At 37.4% G+C, this 21,297-nt stretch overlaps 1 protein-coding gene across 1 annotated transcript in view; it reads left to right on the forward strand.

Annotated features, from left to right (window-relative positions):
- LOC126824038 (uncharacterized) overlaps positions 1–21,297 on the forward strand; it is a 183,324-nt gene that overhangs the window by 95,174 nt on the left and 66,853 nt on the right. Inside the window, exon 10 of the mRNA XM_050553188.2 lies at positions 5,017–5,128. Coding sequence (XP_050409145.1) covers positions 5,017–5,128 — 112 coding nt within the window. The remainder of the gene's footprint in view (positions 1–5,016; positions 5,129–21,297) is intronic.

The raw sequence follows: 21,297 nt of genomic DNA on the forward strand, positions 1-21,297 counted from the left end.
AAGAATTGAGTTGTATTGGGAAGGGTTTCTTGGTAGCTCATTAGTTAGGGAACTACAATCTAGATAATGTTAAGAATTGAGTTGTATTGGGAAGGGTTTCTTGGTAGCTCATTAGTTAGGGAACTACAATCTAGATAATGTTAAGAATTGAGTTGTATTGGGAAGGGTTTCTTAGTAGCTCATTAGTTAGGGAACTACAATCTAGATAATGTTAAGAATTGAGTTGTATTGGGAAGGGTTTCTTGGTAGCTCATTAGTTAGGGAACTACAATCTAGATAATGTTAAGAATTGAGTTGTATTGGGAAGGGTTTCTTGGTAGCTCATTAGTTAGGGAACTACAATCTAGATAATATTGAGAATCGAGATTTTGTATTGGGAAGGGTTTCTTGGTAGCTCATTAGTTAGGGAACTACAATCTAGATAATGTTAAGAATTGAGTCGTATTGGGAAGGGTTTCTTGGTAGCTCATTAGTTAGGGAACTAGAATCTAAATAATGTAGAGATTTTGTGTTTGGTTAGGGATCTAAAACCTGGATAGCATAGATATATATATATATAGGTTTGTCTATACTTGAATGTGCTCATGCTCGGTCATGTTAGTCTCACAATATAACCATATGTTAGTCTTACAATATAACCATATGTTAGTCTTACAATATAACCATATGTTGGTCTCAAAATGACCATCTGTTAGTCTCAAAATAACTATATGTTGGACTCAAAATGACATTACACCTCATTTCATGCCCTTACTGTGATGCTATCGAGTGCAACATCCTGTGAACTCAAAAATAGAGTTTAGATTGAATATTTAATAACACCACAAAAGAATGACCTAGTTTGTGTCAAGTGGACCTTAATCTCTCTCTCTCTCTATCTCTCTCTCTCTCTCTCTCTCTCTCTGTGTCTCTCTCTCTACAAAAGATTATGCCAGAAACCTATACACAACATGGGGATCACGTGGCTAAGTGGGTAAGACGCTGGCTCGCTAGCCTGGAGGTCGGGTGATCGATCCCTGCATTGGCCGAGAAAGTTCATCCAGATTTTCCAGCGTGGTTCCCACTTGTCAGTGATTCAGGACGGAGGGCCTGACAAGGACAGCTGTCTAGTCCTTCGGATGAAACGAAAAAACGAGGTCCCGTGTATACATTGGAATGCACGTAAAAGATCCCTTGGCAGTTGGAATTCGATATAAGAGTAGGCGATAGTGCCGCTGCCCGGGCAAAATTTCCCTCATTGCACACTGTATGGCGTATGCCCGTCTTCATTAGCCTAGTTTAGGAGCAGAACAGTAGGACGTTAAACCCTTTTTCATTTCATTTCATTTATACACAACATAAATAAACAAAGTACATGACAGTGAAATGGTTCTAGGAAGGAAAAGCCTTTATGTTTGTTCCTCGAGTTTTACCTCAACTTCCACCACTGGTGATATTGAAGATCAAAGCCTTTAACTATATATATGTTTTTATAGTGTTATGATATCAGTATGGCCTCTCCTCTACTCCATTTGTTCCCATTGTGTTATGTTATTAGTGTGGCTCCGGCTCTACACCCTTTGTTTTTATGGTGTTATGATATTAGTATGGCCTCCATTCTACCTTGTAGTAACAATATTGAACTCATAAAAAATGCAGCGAGTAATAAAAGACAAGAGACAGAAAGTATGTCAATAGTCCGTAGATCCATAATTACTCGTCAATAATTTATAACGAGCTTTAATCATTTGTAAAGGCAGCAAATTTATATCAGCTTCCGTTGTTTATCTTTCTTAATTGATTTTTGTTTGTAATTGACAAGAGAGAAAGAGACAGAGACAGACAGATACAGAGAGAGAGAGACACACACACACACACACACACAGACACAGAGAGACAGAGAGAGACAGAGACAGAGAGAGGCAGAGAGAGAGATATTAACTCCACTTGACACAAACTAGGTCATTTCAGGACTGACATATGGTTCAATTTTATTTCAATAATTCACTTGCACATAGGGGTCTTTAGTAGTAGGTGGAAACTGGAGGATGGGGTTTAATATCCACTCGACACAAACTAGGTCATTTCAGGACGAACATATAGTTATATTTTATTTGAATAATTCGCTTGCATACAGTGGTCTTTAGTAGTGAGAGGAAACCGGAGAAAGGTTAGACAGGCAACTCTACTCCTTGTCACATACAACTGGGGAATCGAAACCATGCCACTAGACTCATTGACAGACCTTATAATAGCGCACAATCACTTAACATTTGGCCAGACCCGCCCCCGAATTGAGATTTCATGAGAGGTCTGTATCGTAGATAGTGTAGAGAATTGGGGTTTTGTTTGTGGATAGGGAACTAGAAGCTAGAGATTAAGATTTGATGAGGGATCTGTATCGTAGATAGTGTAGAGAACTGAGATTTGATGAGGAGTCTGTGTCCTAGATTATGTAGAGAAATGGCTAACTAACCTGAAGGTCAGGTGTTCGATCCCTGCATTGGACCGAGAAAGTTCATCCAGATTTTCCAGGGTGGTTTCCCCTTGTCAGTGGTACAGAACAGAGGGCCTGGCAGTGGACAACGTATAGTCATTCAGATAGGACGATAAAATTAGGTCCTGTTTACACATTGGTGTGCACGTAAAAGATCCCTTGGCAGTTGGAATTGGATATAAGAGTAGGCCATATTGCCGCTGTCCAGGCAAAATTCCCCTAATAGAACACTGTATGACGTATACTCATAATAATAATAATAATAATAATAATCTTCTATTTATATAGCGCGATAATGCTAAAACAGAAGTTTCTATTGCACTTTTCAAGTTTTCTCTATTGAACTACGGAAACCATAGGCGTACGAGCTGGGGGACTGGGGGGGGGGGGCGGCCCCCCCCCCATTTTGGGCACCAAATGCTGGGAAAATTTGGGCACACAGTTGTATAAAAAAATATTGTTTTCTTGAATGTGTCCAATTTAACAGCGAATTTATTATTATTATGTAACATACTAAGAACCTAACTACATTATTTGGGCACCAAACACCACCGCCCCCCCCCCCCCCCACAGTCAAAAATTTCCCTGTACGCCTATGACGGAAACCGTTCTGTAAACGCTTCACTAGCCCAGTCAGAAGCAGAACAGCAGGACGTTAAACCCCGTTTCATTTCATTTTCATTTTATTTACCAGTATATAGATTTAATCAAATCAAGCCAAGTGATCTAACACATCCTTTTTGAATATTTTAGACAAAAGAAAACCAAACCAGATGAATTTGATGAAATTCAAAATGTTACATTGTTTGATATTGATTGAGTAGATACAGGACATATGACAATATGGTTATCAGCTGAACATATTCAGCTCCAGTACCTTTTACAACTAATTATAAATATATTTAAAGATACAACCATAGTCTCTCTCTCTCTCTCTCTCTCTCTCCAACTAATTAAATATATTTAAAGATACAACTAGTCTCTCTCTCTCTCTCTCTCTCTCTCTCTACAACTGATTAAATATATTTAAAGATACAACTATAGTCTTTCCCCCCTTTCTCTCTCTCTCACACAAAGAGATCAAGATGGCATGTAAATTCAGTAGAAGTATGAATAATTATCAAATAATCCGATGAAAATATTTTTATATTTGACCTTTATTCTTAGTCTGTCGGGATGGTAATAATTGCTTACAATAATTGCTGAACAGACAATTACAGCTGCCCATTAGATATCCTCTTGAATTGTTGGCATGTGCGCACCTCAGTGGTGTTTTTCAGTGAATCAAGTATTTTTTTTTAATAAGATTGGGTGGTCTTTTTTTAGGCCTGGAATGTTATATAAACTATTAATTAGACATTTATTAACATGAAAAGACCTCAGTCAACTCTCGGTGCCATCTTATGCATTGAATTTTCACTAGATTTGAATCTGATCTTCTGCTCAACGCTCATTGATGATTAAATCCAAAAATGGATAATCGAGACTATGTTTTTTTTATTGTACTGACTTTAGTAATGATGATCGAGGCTAGGCCGAAAATTCAATTGCTAATATCTTGGTTCAGAGTGGAGCAATTTGACTGAAATTTTAAGCATATTCCCTTTACATTATCTAGTTTTTAACTATTATAGCGAGAACCGCCAGCTCTTTATCTAATCTTCCATAATGCCCCTTTAATATCTAGAAGCAAATGATTGTAGTGTGTTTGTATGTATGTATCTATAGACTTATTTATCATGTAATTCTCTATCATTATTAAGATCTCCGTTTAACTAATGTGATACCGTGCATGACTATTCAATAATATACCTGGATCAGATGGAATTCCATACCTTGCCTTTCTGCTGAGTTAGAGTTACAACTTCCACTACCACAACAAGTGGTGTTGTGCTGCAGTTTAATCAACTAGCTCGTGTCTGTGATATACGACGTATACCACAGTAGGAGATGTAGTAGTGATATGTATTGGCTATTTTACTCTAGATTCTGCTGTACTACCCAACACTTGGTTCATATCATCTAGGATATAGTATACACTATACACAAACATTTACTACCTATTGGATTATTCAAATATATAAGTAGTATAGACATCTTGTTAATGTTCGCAGTGTTATAATTATCATGAATTGATTATATTATTTACTGAAAATATATAAAAATCGTCTGACATCCATTTGTGAATTTTTTTTTTTTAAACGGAGGATTTATTATAAAGTGAAAGGGGTTTTGTTTTCTTTCACATTTTTAAAACCTGTTGAAGTTTTTTTTGTGTTTTGAAAAAACTTGCCAATGCCTGTTAGTGGCTCGAATTCTGCGGTTGAAATGGGAGAAATTTCCGATCCTAGCGGCACTGAGCTTCCCAAACGACAGTCAAAAAGTGGGAGTATGAAGTCGCGATCTGGAAGTGTGAAGGGGAAGTTAAAATCCTCGGGTAGCGTAAAACAAAAACAGCGCACCAAAAGTTCCGGAGACGGAGGTGATGATTCTAATCAGGTATGTGGTTTAATTTTTCTCGTTTAAATTCTTTTTTTCAGAAATTTAGCAAATCATCAATATGCCAAAGTTTATGAAACTCAAGAGGATATGTGTCGGAAAAGAAACGAAATTCGTGTAGCGAGCATGCAATTGGCAGCCATTAGAACACAGGTAAGCCTCATGTTTTAATTAGTAGGTGGGTGCAACCAATCATTCAATTGGTAGGCCTAGCCATTTGGACACCGGTACAATTAATCGATTTTAATTGTTAGGCCTAGCCATTGGGACCGAGGTACAATCGATGAAGTATTTTTAAATGGATTCACATTCAGTCAATCATTGGGACACAGGTACTATAAACTGATTAATTACTAGGCCTAGACATTGGGACACCGGTAAAATTAACCAATTTATTAGTAGGCCTAGCCAATTGGACACCAGTACAATCGAAGATGTATTTTTAAATGGATTCACATACAGTTTTCAAGATTATCAAATAGTACATATGGCACTCACACATGCTGTGAAAATATATAAATGTGTTTAGTAGGTTCAAAATTTTTGTGGATTTTAGTAAGAGTTTGCTGCCAAAACTGTGCAGATATTGTTGACCTCTGTGGAGCAATTTATTAAATATAAATTGGGGCATATTTGACAAACAGGAAATGTTTAACGGATGGGACAAAAAATAACTTCAGATTGCCCATATCTCGGTTGTTTCTCAACGGATCTTCGTCGCGTTTTCATTTTTGGATTCTTTGGACGAATTCCATAGGGGTTCTGACTGATGTTTTTAGGAAATTTGGAATTTTGCTTGATTAGCTTTATTATAAAAAACTTGCAAGTTTTCTTCAGCATTTTTTTTGACTTTCAAGATGGAGTATCCCCATTAGTATTTGAGGTATCAGGTTGAAACTTGGTAGGAATAAGGACATTTTGATGCTTCCGGAAATTACCATGGCCTTTCTGAAATGAGACTGATCGACTAAGTGTACTTTTCAATGCATTGTTCTATGAGGGAAATTTTATGGAACTGTGGGGGGGTCGGATGGCCAAATGGTTGGCGTGTGCGCGCTGTATCATAAGGCCTGTCATTGAGTCAACTGGCGTGGTTTCGATTCCCTGGTTGTATGTGACAAGGAGTAGGGTTGCCTATTGCACCTTATGGGTTTTCTCCGGGTCCTCCAGTTGCTAAAGATCCCTACGCGCAAGCGAATAATTGAAATAAAATTAAACCATATGTTAGTCCCGAAATTACCTAGTTTGTGTCGAGTGGATGTTAAACCCCATTTCTCTCTCTTTCTCTTGTGGAACTGTAGACAGGACCTCTGTTTTTCATCTCATCCAAACACCCTTTTTCATTTGATATAAAAAAATTTTTTTTTATTATTGGTAGGAAATTATGTTGGATCTTTAAGGCTACAGATATTTCAGTTTACTTTGTGTTAGCTGATCTCCAAGGAAAAATAACGACAGTAAAAGTAGTTGATGTAACACTTGGAGTTTAAATGTCAAAGTTAAAATAAAATCGATTAATTTATTAAATTTGATTGTAAACAGACTTACAACTAGTGTAAAACAATCAATATTAATAGGAACATATTTCATACTCAGATCTCTTGTCATATTAACACAGTTTGATATAGCCAGACCACATTATACCACATCCTCACCCAGACCACCTTATACCACATCCTCACCCTAACCACCATATACCACATCCTCACCTTGACCATCTCTTACCATATCCTCACCCAGACCACCTTATACCACATCCTCACCCAGACCACCTTATACCACATCCTCACCCTGACCACCTCTTACCACATCCTCACCCAGACCACCTTATACCACATCCTCACCCAGACCACCTTATACCACATCCTCACCCAGACCACCTTATACCACATCCTCACCCAGGCCACCTTATACCACATCCTCACCCAGACCACCTTATACCACATCCTCACCCAGACCACTTCATACCACATCCTCACCCAGACCACCTTATACCACATCCTCACCCAGGCCACCTTATACCACATCCTCACCCAGACTACCTTATACCACATCCTCACCCAGACCACCTTATACCACATTCTCACCCAGACCAACTTATACCACATCCTCACCCTGACCACCTCTTACCACATCCTCACCCAGACCACCTTATACAACATCCTCACTCAGACCACCTTATACCACATCCTCACCCAGATCACCTTATACCACATCCTCACCCAGACCACCTTATACCACATCCTCACCCAGACCACTTTATACCACATCCTCCTTTCTCTTGTCATATTAACATAGTTCATATTAACATAGTGTGATATACCCAGACCACCTTATACCACATCCTCATCCAGACCACCTTATACCACATCCTCACCCAGACCATCTTATACCACATCCTCCTTTCTCTTGTCATATTAACATAGTTTATCGTCGATGGTGAGTCAAAAGGTCGTATCTGGCATAATTTGCAAAATCGCTTTTTTGCTTCTTCAGAATGAGAATTTCTTGCGGATCTTTTCATCTGTTTGTCGTATTTCTAAGCCAATAATAAGAGGTTTTATAGATACTGTTTCAAAATGTTGTATATGGGGTGTTCCAAAAAAAAAAAATTATTAAGAGGGAAAATGTTGTATTTTCTTGAAAAAATCAACTTTGAGTTTAATCAAAGCATCACAATCAAACGAAATATAGCCAGTGTTGTTTTATGGTTAAATACGTATTATTGAAATTATTGTTGAGCCTCTACTATGTGAAATCTGTGAAATTGAAGCAGGTAAAGGTGAATTGTTTTCTGAGATAAAATTGCAAATAACTAACTTTCACTCCTTATTTCTGCACTAGATGTTGAGCTTGATATATGTGGATAGTTACATTTTGTACATAAATATTTGAGAAAAGCTTCAGAAATACAACATTTTACATAAAACATTTTGATTCTTAACCTCTGTGCTATTTTTGGCTCTCCTGGACAATTTCGCAAAATCCAGATACGATCCTTTTGATTCCCCATCAACGTTATATCACATAGTTTGATATACCCACACCACGTTATACCACTTCCTGTGTGGGGTTGGGTGGCCAAATTGTTTAATACATGGCCTTTAGATCACAAGGTCTGTCATTGAGTCAAGTGGCGAAGGTTCGATTCCCAGCTTCTACGTGACAAGGAGTAGTGTTACCTGTCTAACCGCATGGGTTTTCAGGTCGTCTGGTTTCCGCAGACAGCTACTACGTGCAAGCAAATTATAGAAATAAAATGGAACCATATGTTAGTCCCATAATGACATAGTTCCTGTCAAGTGAACACTGGATTATGTAGCTGCATCTACCTGTCCGGGCGCCGCAGTGGATCAGTGAGTAGACACTGTCTCGGTAACCTGGAGGTCCCCGCTTTAATCCAGGTGTTGAACCATAAAGTTTGTGTCAAGAGGATGTTAAACCCTATTTCCCTTCTCTCCCTAACATAATTTGGCTTGAAAATTAGGACATTAAACCCAATTTCAGACCATTTGACCACCGTACCCCTCAATTAGGTTGTAAGAGAACTGTCGAGCGGCTGGATGTTTAAAGTTGTGACAGAGCTGTTGAGAGTCGGTAACCTGGAGGTCCCCGCGTTAATCCAGTTGTTGAACCATAAAGTTTGTGTCGAGAGGATGTTAAAACCCTATTTCCCTTCTCTCCCTAACATAATTTGGCTTGAAAATTAGGACATTAAACCCAATTTCAGACCATTTGACCACCGTACCCCTCAATTAGGTTGTAAGAGAACTGTCGAGCGGCTGGATGTTTAAAGTTGTGACAGAGCTGTTGAGAGTCGGTAACCTGGTGTTGAACCATAAAGTTTGTGTCGAGAGGATGTTAAAACCCTATTTCCCTTCTCTCCCTAACATAATTTGGCTTGAAAAATAGGACAGTAAACCCAATTTCAGACCATTGGACCACCGTACCCCTCAATTAGGTTGTAAGAGAACTGTCGAGCGGCTGGATGTTTAAAGTTGTGAGAGGGCTGTTGAGAGTCGGTAACCTGGAGGTCCCCGCGTTAATCCAGTTGTTGAACCATAAAGTTTGTGTCAAGAGGATGTTAAACCCTATTTCCCTTCTCTCCCTAACATAATTTGGCTTGAAAATTAGGACATTAAACCCAATTTCAGACCATTTGACCACCGTACCCCTCAATTAGGTTGTAAGAGAACTGTCGAGCGGCTGGATGTTTAAAGTTGTGACAGAGCGGTTGAGAGTCGGTAACCTGGAGGTCCCCGCGTTAATCCAGTTGTTGAACCATAAAGTTTGTGTCGAGAGGATGTTAAAACCCTATTTCCCTTCTCTCCCTAACATAATTTGGCTTGAAAATTAGGACATTAAACCCAATTTCAGACCATTTGACCACCGTACCCCTCAATTAGGTTGTAAGAGAACTGTCGAGCGGCTGGATGTTTAAAGTTGTGACAGAGCTGTTGAGAGTCGGTAACCTGGAGGTCCCCGCGTTAATCCAGGTGTTGAACCATAAAGTTTGTGTCGTGAGGATGTTAAAACCCTATTTCCCTTCTCTCCCTAACATAATTTGGCTTGAAAATTAGGACATTAAACCCAATTTCAGACCATTTGACCACCGTACCCCTCAATTAGGTTGTAAGAGAACTGTCAAACGTCTGGATGTTTAAAGTTGTGAGAAAGCTGTTGAGTGTCTGGATGTTTGGATTTGACACAACTTGTTTGTATAAATTATTTATGTTCTGTGGTATATGTAAGTATATTACTGCTGAACTAGTCTTTGCTCCACCATAATTGTCTTCCAACAATTGATTTTTCTTGTGGAATATTAACGGGTCTATTGTTTAAGAATTACACTGGCAATTACGCTATTTTATAAGTTCAAATGATAGGAAAGTTGAATTACACGACATTAGAGGACGTCAGGATGAATGATTCGAGTGATAACAGTGTTTTACAACCTGTAGCACAGGTGAGTATGATGCTCGTTTGCTTATCGTAAGTACCTGGTTCAAGGGAGGGAGGGCCAGGTAAATAAAAGTGTTTAATTGTTTGGATGGATAAAAAAAACAATGGCCCGTGTATGTCATTAGTTATATGTTAAAGATTCCCAGACAGTTTAAAATCGAGACAAAAATAGACGATAGTATTGTTTTCATTGGAAAATTTAACTTCCAGCGCACTGCATGGTATATGTCTGTCTTCATCAGCCCAGTTATTGCAGTTTCATTTAGGCAGAAGCATGTTAAAGATCCCCTGTTAGATGATGATCAAGACAAGAATAGACCACAGTGTTGCTGTCAAGGCAAAATTCTCCCATGAGCTCAGTAGGATGTTAAGCATCATTTCATTTTATGTTCCAATTTGAGTTTGTCCTGCTATTGTTTTGAGTTTGTCCTGCAATTGTCTTGAGCTTGTCCTGCAATTGTCTTGAGCTTGTCCTGCTATTGTCTTAAGCTTGTCCTGCTATTGTCTTGAGCTTGTCCTGCAATTGTCTTGAGCTTGTCCTGCAATTGTCTTGAGCTTGAGCTTGTCCTGCAATGGTCTTGAGCTTGTCCTGCTATTGTCTTGAGCTTGCCCTGCTATTGTCTTGAGTTTGTCCTGCTATTGTCTTGAGTTTGTCCTGTATTGTTGTAATTGACTTGGCGAGAATTAAATTTAACTGGTAAAATTACATTAATAGAACTTTATCAATTCTAGGATTATGATATTCAAAATGTCTTAGAAAAAAAACAAACCTGATTTAATTCAACATTTACATATTCAAAATCTTGAACCAAAAAAAACTAGGTTTATTATATTCAAAATCCCTTAGAAAAAAAAAACCTCGATGTAATTCAAGTTTTATGATATTCAAAATCTTTGGGAAAAAATTCTGATTTAATTCATCATTTACATACTAATGATAATAATAATGATAATATGTACAGTTCCATGCTAGTATGCATGCTCAAGGCTGGATGATATATTCTTTAAAGCTACAATTTCATATTTTTAAGTTATATTTATAAAATGTATTAAAATAAAGCCTTAAAATCAATGTTATGTTTAAACAGTCCCACCTTGATAAAGAATAATCCTATTAATCCTATAATTCACTATTGCCAGTTGAGAAATAGGCAAATATATCATTTTCAACTTTAAATTCAAACGTTTGGAGATAGCTATTCCATGGTAGGGAATAAAAAAACAAGGGCGGTAATTAGGAGGTAATTGTGTTATTATTTCCGGTGTGAAACATTTTTGAGTGTGAGAATGATAACTATGATCGTATAATAGTGAGTTGACAACCTATTGAGCAAAAGACATAGAAATAATTATGTTTTGACTTTCTTAGAAAATATGAAATTGTAGCTTTAAAGCATTTAGTAATTGGAACATAATCGTATAACACACTATTTATGGATAACAATTACTATGGTTTATTTCACTGCGACATTTCAACAAGATTTCACAAGTCGTTATCAAGCATATAACCCCCCAAAAAACAAAAACAAAAACTGACTTGTTAAATCTTATCCATAAATAGTGTGTTATTTGATTAGGCTGGATGATAGTTTAATGTTCAGGGTTAACGAATTCCACACAACAGACACAATGTGAACGAACGATCTGTATCCAAATGATTTGAGTTTATATTTTGGAATTATAAGAGGATGTTTTTGTTGAGTACACGTCCAGGAAAATATGAGGATAAAAGATCTGCTAGAGGGAGGTCAATTTCCATGGAAACACTTAAACATACATTATGCAAGAGCTAAATCTGTCTATTGCAGGTCTTTCTTTAGGTCTGAAATGTTTTCTAAATTATCAATTAGACATTAATTAACTTATCCAGACCATAATCAACTCTCGATGTCATCACTAGCCTGCAATGTTTATTGGATTAGGTTGGACTTCCATTCATGATTTAAACATGAAATGGATAATTGAGACTACATTTTTTATCGTACCGACTTTGGTAATGATGATCGAGGCTATGCCGAAAATTTAATCGCTAGAATCTTGCCTTTACATTATCCAGTTTTTAAATATTATAATGAGAACTGCCAGCTCTTTATCTAATCTCCCATAATGTATCTTTAAACGCAAGGCACGAGAACTTAAAATCTATTCTTGATTTAATTAGTAGCCAATGTAGGTGCTGGTGTAATATGCGAGTTCCTGGGTAAGCAACTGATGATTTGAGCTGCAGTATTTTGAACAGTTTAGAGTTTTGATCTTGCATGTAAAAACATTTACATGATGGGGTTGTTTTTGTCAATCTCTGGCTTTTAAAATCCCCTGAAAAAACACAATTTCTCACCTTCCCAGGTTTTGAGTATCTAAGTTCATCATTTACAAGAGTTTCATATGTAAAGAATCCTGACATGTGGGATATGTGCATATTGAAAACAGAGAGAGAGAGGGAGAAATGGGGTTTAACGTCCACTAGACACAAACTAAGTCATTTTGGGACTAACATATGTTTCAATTTTATTTCAATAATTCGCTTGCACGTAGGATTCTTTAGCAGTCGGAGGAAACCGGAGTACCTGGATAAAACCCACAAGGCTGGACAGGCGACTCTACTCCTTGTCACGTACAACCGGGAAATCAAAACCACCCCAGTTGACTCAATGACAGACCTCATGATACAGCGCACACGAGCTAACGAATCGGTCATCCAACCCCCCTATATTATATTAAAAACAACCCTGACATAATTTAAGGATATGATATAGCATAATATTTGAACATGCCATTAATTACACGTCTTTGAAGTTGTCCTAAGCCAATAATCAGCACATGTTGTTTTTGTCATCTGAGAGTTATTAATGTTTATTCTATTTTAATTGGAAACGAAATTGAAAATTTTATCATTAATATGTTGCAATAATGATCTAATTCGCTATAAATTGATTTTGTCTATCGGATGTAATCTTATTTGTTTAGGAGTATATTTAATATATCTTGAAATAGAATTAAATGAATCTGAGTTTTATTTTGATGTTAGTAGGTTGGTAGAGTGGTTTAATGTGTGTTTGAGATCATAAGGTCTGTCAGTGGGTCATGTGACGAAGGGTAAAGTCCCCTCCCAACCACTTAGGTGAAATGAAAAGAAAAGGGGTTTAATGTTCTACTGTTAAGCTCCTATAGTGGGCTAATGAAGACGGGCATACGCCATACAGTGTGCTATGAGTGAAATTTTGCCTGGGCAGCGACACTATGGCCTACGCTTATATCGAATTCCAACTGCCAAGTGATCTTTTACATGCATGCCAATGTATAAACGGGACCTTGGTTTTTTCATCACATCCGAACGACTAGACAGTTTCCTTGTCAGGCCCTCCGTCCTGCACCACTGACACGGGGAAATCACGTCAGAAAATCCTGATATGAACTCTCTCGGCCAATGTAGGGATCGAACATGCAACCTCCAGGCTAGCGAGCCAGCGTCTTACCCACTTAGTTACCATGGCTCCCCAAACAACCACAACCAGGTTATTCGGTTTCCTCCCACTGCTATAGATCTCTACGCAAACAAATTATTGAAATAAAATTGTACCATCGAAATGACCTAGTTTGTTTCAGTGTATTTTCCTTATGAAATGAATTCCAGCGTTTATTTAAAGTTACAATTTCATATTTTCTAAGAAAATTTCATATTTTCTAAGAAAATTTCATATTTTCTAAGAAAATTTCATATTTTCTAAGAAAATTTCATATTCTCTAAGAAAATTTCATATTTTCTCAGAAAATCCTGAAATGAACTCTCTCGGCCAATGTAGGGATCGAACATGCAACCTCCAGGCTAGCGAGCCAGCGTCTTACCCACTTAGCTACCATGGCTCCCCAAACAACCACAACCAGGTTATTCGGTTTCCTCCCACTGCTATAGATCTCTACGCAAACAATTTATTGAAATAAAATTGTACCATCGAAATGACCTAGTTTGTTTCAGTGTATTTTCCTTATGAAATGAATTCCAGCGTTTATTTAAAGTTACAATTTCATATTTTCTAAGAAAGTCAAAACATAATTATTTATATGTCTTTTGCTCAATAGGTTGTCAACTCACTATTATACGATCATAGGTGTCATTCTCACACGTAAAACTCATTTACACCGGAAATAATAACACAATTACCTCCCAATTACCTCCCTGTTTTCTATTCTCCATTATGGAGTAGCTATCCTCAAATGTTTGAATTTGAAGAAGAAAATGATATTTTTGCCAATTTCTCAACTGGCAATAGTGAATTATAGGATTAATAGGATTATTCTTTAACAAGTTAGGACTGTTTATAGATACCATCTATTTTAAGGCTTTATTTTAATAAATTTTAAAAATATAACGTAAAAATATGAAATTGCAACTTTAATATTTTACTTTTCTGTACTAACTAGATTAACTAAGCCTATCATTCGGCACACCTTGGCAAACCCTGGTATCCTTCATCTAACTTTGACTGTATGATAAATTCCGCCATTTGAACTGCTTTCAAGTTCCTGTATTAAAAATGGTGGTGCTCATGAAGACTATTTTATCTCAAGAAACTGTATACATCATATACAAAGCTTTCAATGTTTTTCTGATTTTTCAATGAAAACTCTCCACACTCTTCCAACAACGCTATTTTGAGAACTTCTTTCTAAAAGTGGCAAGATTTCCTAATAAGTTAACCGGTAGCCGCATCTCAATTGTATGGGTGCAGCTACATATCACTTACCATCATAAATTTTGATTGGGCTCGATCAGTAACACAGATAACAAGACAACTTCTTTGATTGGCAAAGTGAACGGTCTCACATTTCAAGTTAATTGTCTCACATTTCAAATTAATTGTCTCACCTTTGTGGTGAACTCTCACACCTTTAAAGTGAACTCTCTCACCTTTTTTTAGTGAACTCACTCACCTTGTTCAGTCATATTAATTAAATTTCCTATGGATGTTAATGATGTAATCACTAATTAATAGAAAGTGAACCTGTTCTGCTAAAATAACTGATTTTAACTAGAATTTCCAGAACTAATGAATTTTGAATCCCTTCCAATATCATCAAATTCTGAACGTGTAAAAGGAACATTACTCCCAACATGGTTCATGCAGTACTGTTCATTATTTAAATAGAAATGGTGAAATGAAAAGCCCGCAAAATTTGACGTCTAAGTCAGACAATATACAGTGTTTAGTAAAATCTTTTAATGGTTAACCCCCTGGTTGTACGTGACAAGGAGTAGGGTCACCTGTCCAACCTCGTGGATCTTCTACGGGTCCTCCCACTGACAAAGACCCATACACGCAAGCGAATTATTGAAATAAAATTGAACAATATGTTAGTCCCAAAATGACGTAGTTTGTATCAAGTGGATGTTAAACCCCATTTCTCTCTCTCTCTCTCTCTCCCTCTCTCTCTCCCTCCCTCCCTCCCTCTCTCTCTCTCTCTCTCTCTCTCTCTCATCCAATATGGATATTTTGATTTTATTTTCTGAATTGAATGTTAAATAATTAATTTCAGTATATTTAGGCGTTAAAAACTGTCCGAAAAGTGTTACTGAAAAGTGGTTTAACACAAGGTACAATTTTATGGGTACAATCATTTTGCTTGATATTAAACTCAGTAATTGTATACCTATAAAATTGTACCTTGTGTTAATATGTTCAATTACTAAATGCCAATCAAAGAAGAAAAATAGTTTGCCTTCTTTTGTGTCTTTCGATGGGAATTGAAGGTTATTTACCTTACTGTACCTGTGTGTTCATACGTACTGAATAATTGATGCATTGTGGGATTTATTATTGTACATAAATTATTAACATTGAACTTACTAATTGTTACATACTGCACGGTTGAACGCATCAAACAACATCATCTTGTCTCTATTGTATAATAGATAGGTGTTTATATCGCTATGGTTGGGTGGTCTAATGATCTAACAAATGTACTTTAGATCTTAAGGTTTGTCATTGGAGAGAGAGAGAAATGGGGTTTAACGTCCACTCGACACAAACTAGGTCATTTCGGGACTAACACACGGTTCATTTTTATTTCAATAATTCGCTTGCACATAGGGGTCTTTAGCAGTGGGAGGAAACCCACGAGATTGGACAAGCGATCCTACTCCTTGTCAGGTACAACCGGGGAATCGAAACCCCGCCATTTGACTCAATGACAGACTTTATGATACAACGCGCACATGCTAACCATTCGCCATCCAAACCCCCCTGTTTGTCATTGGAGTCAAGTGGCGTGGTTTTCATCCCACTCTTGTACATGGGTTTTCTACAATTTCCTTGCACTGCTAAAGACCGCTACAGGCAAAATGAATTACTGAAGTAAAATGATACAATATGTTAGTCCCAAAATGATCTATTTTGTGTTGAATGGAAGTTAAAAACTCTCTCTCCCTGGCTCACTAACCAGGAGGTACCAGATTTGATCCCCAGGATCTTACAGCATGCTCTCCTTCTCCACCATGGTCTCCCCCACCAGCAGGTTTCCCCTCCCAGCATGGTCTCCCCTCCCAGTATTGTTTCAGCTTCCAGCTTGATCTCCCCCTCCTGCTTGGTCTCTCGTTCCAGTATAGTCTCCCCTACCGGTATGGTTTCCCCCCCAGCATTGTTTCCCCTTCCAGCATGGTCTCCCCTCCCAGCATCGTTTCCCCTCCCAGCATTGTGTCGTCCCTCCAGCATTGTGTCGTCCCTCCAGCATAGTTTCCCCTTCAAGCATGGTCTCCCTTCCCAGCATGGTCTCCCCTCTCACCATGGTCTCCCCTACCAGCATGGTCTCCCCTCCCAGCATTGTTTCCTCCCTCCAGCATTGATTGTTTCCCCTTCCAGCATGGTCTCCCTTCCCAGCATGGTCTCCCCTCTCACTATGGTCCACCTTACCAGCATGGTATCCACTCCCACCATGGTCTTCCCTTCAAGGATTGTTTCTCCTCCCAGCATGGTCTCCCCCTCCTGCTTGGTCTCCCCTTCCAGCATGGTTCTCCCCGTCCTGCTTGGAGTTTTTTAACAGTTCCATGCCAAATTATAATAAATGTTTGAACGTGGTTTTGGCATTTTAGTCAGCAGCAGCGTATGAACAAGTGTTTAGTAACCTAATCGTTTAATTACTGGATATCATTGTCTACAATTCTGATAAATGGATATCAGTTACTACAGAGGAGTTTTTTAACAGTTCCATGCCAAACTATAATAAATGTTTGAACGTGGTTCTGGCGTTTTACTTGACAGCGTATGAACAAGTGTTTAGTAATCTAATCGGTAATGTTTATATCGACATAACTTGTTCTAAGTAGCAGGTCCTGTCTGCTTTATAAAAACACATGAAAACAAACACGCTCATGTAACTAGCAGAAGGCAAATTTATATAGCAGACATGATAAACTAATGGATTTTAATGTAAATTTGACAGCGCTATACATAAACCATGGATGGATGTACTTCTACATGACAGACACCGTGAAATAAAATACAATATATATACACAAAGCAGGGTTCTGGTTTCTGGTTTATTTACCTGTCTTAACCTGACTGGCAGTGAAAATGACCAACTGAGAACCTACCTGCCATTAAATTAGATTAACCTTAAAACACAATACAACTAATTGTATGTGACTTAGGAGTAAGGTCACCTGTTTCAACCTCATGGGTTTTCTCCAGGTCCTCAGGTTTCCTCCCACTGTTAAAGACCCCTATGCGCACAAGGGGCTATATTATATACCGGAAAACACCATGTTATACTGAATACCGGAAAACACTGGAAAAACACTAAATACCGGATAACACACTAAATACCTAGGGTTACCTATTTAGGGTATTTTCATTTTCCGGTATTTAGTGTGTTTTCCGGTATTTAGGTTTTTTCCAGCTTTTTCCGGTATTCCGTATATCATGGTGTTTTTTTCAGTTTTTTTCTGGTTGTTTTCCGATACATAGTATTGTCGCCCACAAGAAATTATTGAATTAAAATTATACCATATGTTAGTCCCCATATTACCTAATTTGTGTTGAATGGACCTTCAAACCCTTTTCTCCGTCTGTTGAGGAAAATTTTGTTGAGATGTACAGAATGCTTATATTTTTAGTGTAAACCATGGTTGACACTCTTAAAACATACCTGACAACTGATAAAGAGTAGTTTTTTTTTTTTTAAGTATTGATTAAGAAATGAAACACTTGTAAATTGGACACTCGTTATCAAAATTATATGGTCAGCTTTAAACTGGACAAAAGTACAAATTAAACGATTTATGGTGATTTTAAACAGTTTTTAGAAACATTTAAACAAAGATTGGATATTAAACAAATGTGAAAGAAATTAGTGCTAGATACACAAGATTAAATGATACCTGGGTTACAGTGTAAAGAACCCTACATGCTGCATGTGAAATATTGAAATAAAATTGAACCATATGTTAGTCCCAAAATGACCTTGTTTGTGCCAAGAAGATGTTAAACCCTCTCTCTCTCTCTCTCTCTCTCTCTCTATTTCTCTCTCTCTCTCTCTCTCTCTCTCTAAGCAAGATTGTTTGCAAACCAGAAACACCTTAATTTTACCCCCCAGCAATGGTAATTACAGCTACTTGTTTTTTTTATGATATTATGTTACCATCACTTGCCATCAGAAAACTAACGATAGCCATTGGGTACTAAACTAACATATTTATACATTATAAAAAGTTGTTGAGTCGGGAATAAAAATCATCCCTGGAGTCCTAATCTTTAGTTCTGAAGGGGATTCTCAACGAAATGGAACTGAAGCGAGAAATGATATTGTGAAATCTGAAACAAGATGGCTATTAACGTTGTTTTTAGAGTGGTACTAATTGTCGCGTTCAAGTTCCCTCTCTTTTCCAGATCATTAACTGTTTATTAGACATCCCGTGTTTTAAACGCTCATAAACAATTCCTGGGTGGATAATCCTGTCTACACTTCCAGTTATGTGAGCTTCCTCTGGTTTCTATTTATTAGCCCATTATAACCTCTGTCTAAGAGAGAGAGAGAGAGAGAGAAAGTGGTAGAGAGAAAGAGAGAGAGAGAGTGGTAAAGAGAGAGAGAGAGATGGGGTTTAACATCCACTCAACACAGACTAAGTCATTTCGTGACTAACATATGTTTTTAATTTGATTTCAATAATTCGCTTGCGCGTAGGGGTCTTTAGCAGTGGGAGGAAACCGGAGGACCCAGAGAAAACCCAAGCAATTTATTGAAATCAAATTGAACCATATGTTAGTCCCAAAATGACCTAGTTATCATTGTGCTTGATAACGATAAGAGAATACTTATCGAAACGTCGTGCTTGTGTATAATAAACCAGTGATTGTTGTCCCATATAACTGTATAGTTTTGTTATGACCTAGTTTGTTTCAAGTGGATGTTAAAAAACATATTTTAGTCCCAAAATGACCTAGTCTGTGTTGAGTGACATTAGGACGTTAAACCCTCTCTCTCTCTCTCTCTCTCTCTCTCTCTCTCTCTCCCTTCTTCTGGCAAAACTGACACAGGAGATAGCACGCTGGAATATCCTGGGGACATTTAAGTAAAACTGTTCCTTGCCAGGACTTCCTTTCTTCCAGTACAACTTACACTGGAGAAACCAGGCTGGATAATCCTGGGGACGTTTGAGTTAAATTGAAAAAAACATGAAATAAATGATTAATCTGATGTAATATTATGACATTTTATCACATCTTGTTTAGAAATCAATTTACTTCTGACATTTAAACCTGTCTACTATAATATTATTATTTTATATTGTTACAATACACCTACGCTTAAAGAGGGAGAGAGAGAGAGCGAGATAGAGAGAGAGATATTTTAACTCCCTTGAAAGGTCCTGATTTCCAATCTGCATATGTGAATTCCCTATTTGTTGATCAACCACAAACCTTAAAATCTATGTTTATCAAATGAAAGATTTTGGATCCCTTGAAAGACAGTTATTACCAATTTCCATACTGGAATTATAGGGTGATATCGTATACATACTGACACAGAGAGAGAGAGAAAAATGGGGTTTAACGTACACTCGTGGGTTTTTCTCTGGGTCTTCCGGTTTCCTCCCACTGCTAAAGACCCCTACGCGTAAGCGAATTATTGAAATAAAATTAAACCATATGTTAGTCCCGAAATGACCTAGTTTGTGTCGAGTGGACGTTTAACCTCATCTTTCTCTCTCTCTCTCTGTCAATGAATTTAAATGCCATGAAATTAGGTATTTCAAAGAATTTAACACAATTAATACAGTTATATTTATAGTTTCTATTTTGAAAAAATGCAAAAAAAACTATTTTGTTAATCTAGTTCTCCAGATGGGACAAAAACCAAGGAGGTTCAAACATGTAGATATTGGGGTGCACATGTAACAATAGAATTTATCATATGTTAGTCAAGAAATGAGCAAAATATTATTGGAGTGACCTGTCATTGTGGGGGGTTGGATGGCCGAATGGTTAGCATGTGTGCGCTGTATCATAAGGCCTGTCATTGAGTCAACTGGCGTGGTTTCGAATCCCTGGTTGTACATGACAAGGAGTAGGGTCGTCTGTCCAACCTTGTGGGTTTTCTCCGGGTCCTCCGGTTTCCTCCCACTGCTAAAGACCCCTATGTGCAAGAAAATTATTGAAATAAAATTAAACCATTTGTTAGTATCAAATGCCATCAAGAGTCGATTATGGTCTTGTTTTGTTAATAAATGTCTAATTAATAGTTTATATAACATTTCGTGCCTAAAGAAAGACTTGCAATAGGCAGATTTAGCTCTTGTATAATGTGTGTTTAAGCACTTTGTTGTATTCATCATCACCATGTGACAATAATTGGCGGTTGTATTGATTGTTACAACAGATGAACACCACAACGAATCATTCTTGTCATTGGATCAGTTGTTACCATGTGATTAATTATTGACAGTTATCCCTTGATCAGATCAAACAATTAGTGACGATTAAAGATACATTATGTAAGATTTGGATAAAGGGCTGGTCGTTCTCGCTATGATATTTCAAAAAATGATAATGCAAATGGAATACATTGAATATTTCATTCAGATTACTTTTTTTTTTGAGTGAAGTTATGACAAGATGTGTGCATTGATCATAACCACTGTACTGGTCATTCGAGTCTTAGCCTTGCTTCTCCATTTTTAAATTAAATCATTAAATGGCTGAACCGTTCTAATCTACTTAAAATCATAGCCATCCAAGCATTCATTATGGTCTTATGTTAATAAATGTCTAATTGATAATTTAGATAAAATTAAAGACTCAAACAAAGACCTGCAAATAGACAGATTTAGTTTTTACATAATACCTCTTTAATTCTTCATAACACAA

This window comes from Patella vulgata, chromosome 6, assembly GCF_932274485.2.
Source record: "Patella vulgata chromosome 6, xgPatVulg1.2, whole genome shotgun sequence".
In the NCBI taxonomy this organism is placed as follows: domain Eukaryota; kingdom Metazoa; phylum Mollusca; class Gastropoda; family Patellidae; genus Patella; species Patella vulgata.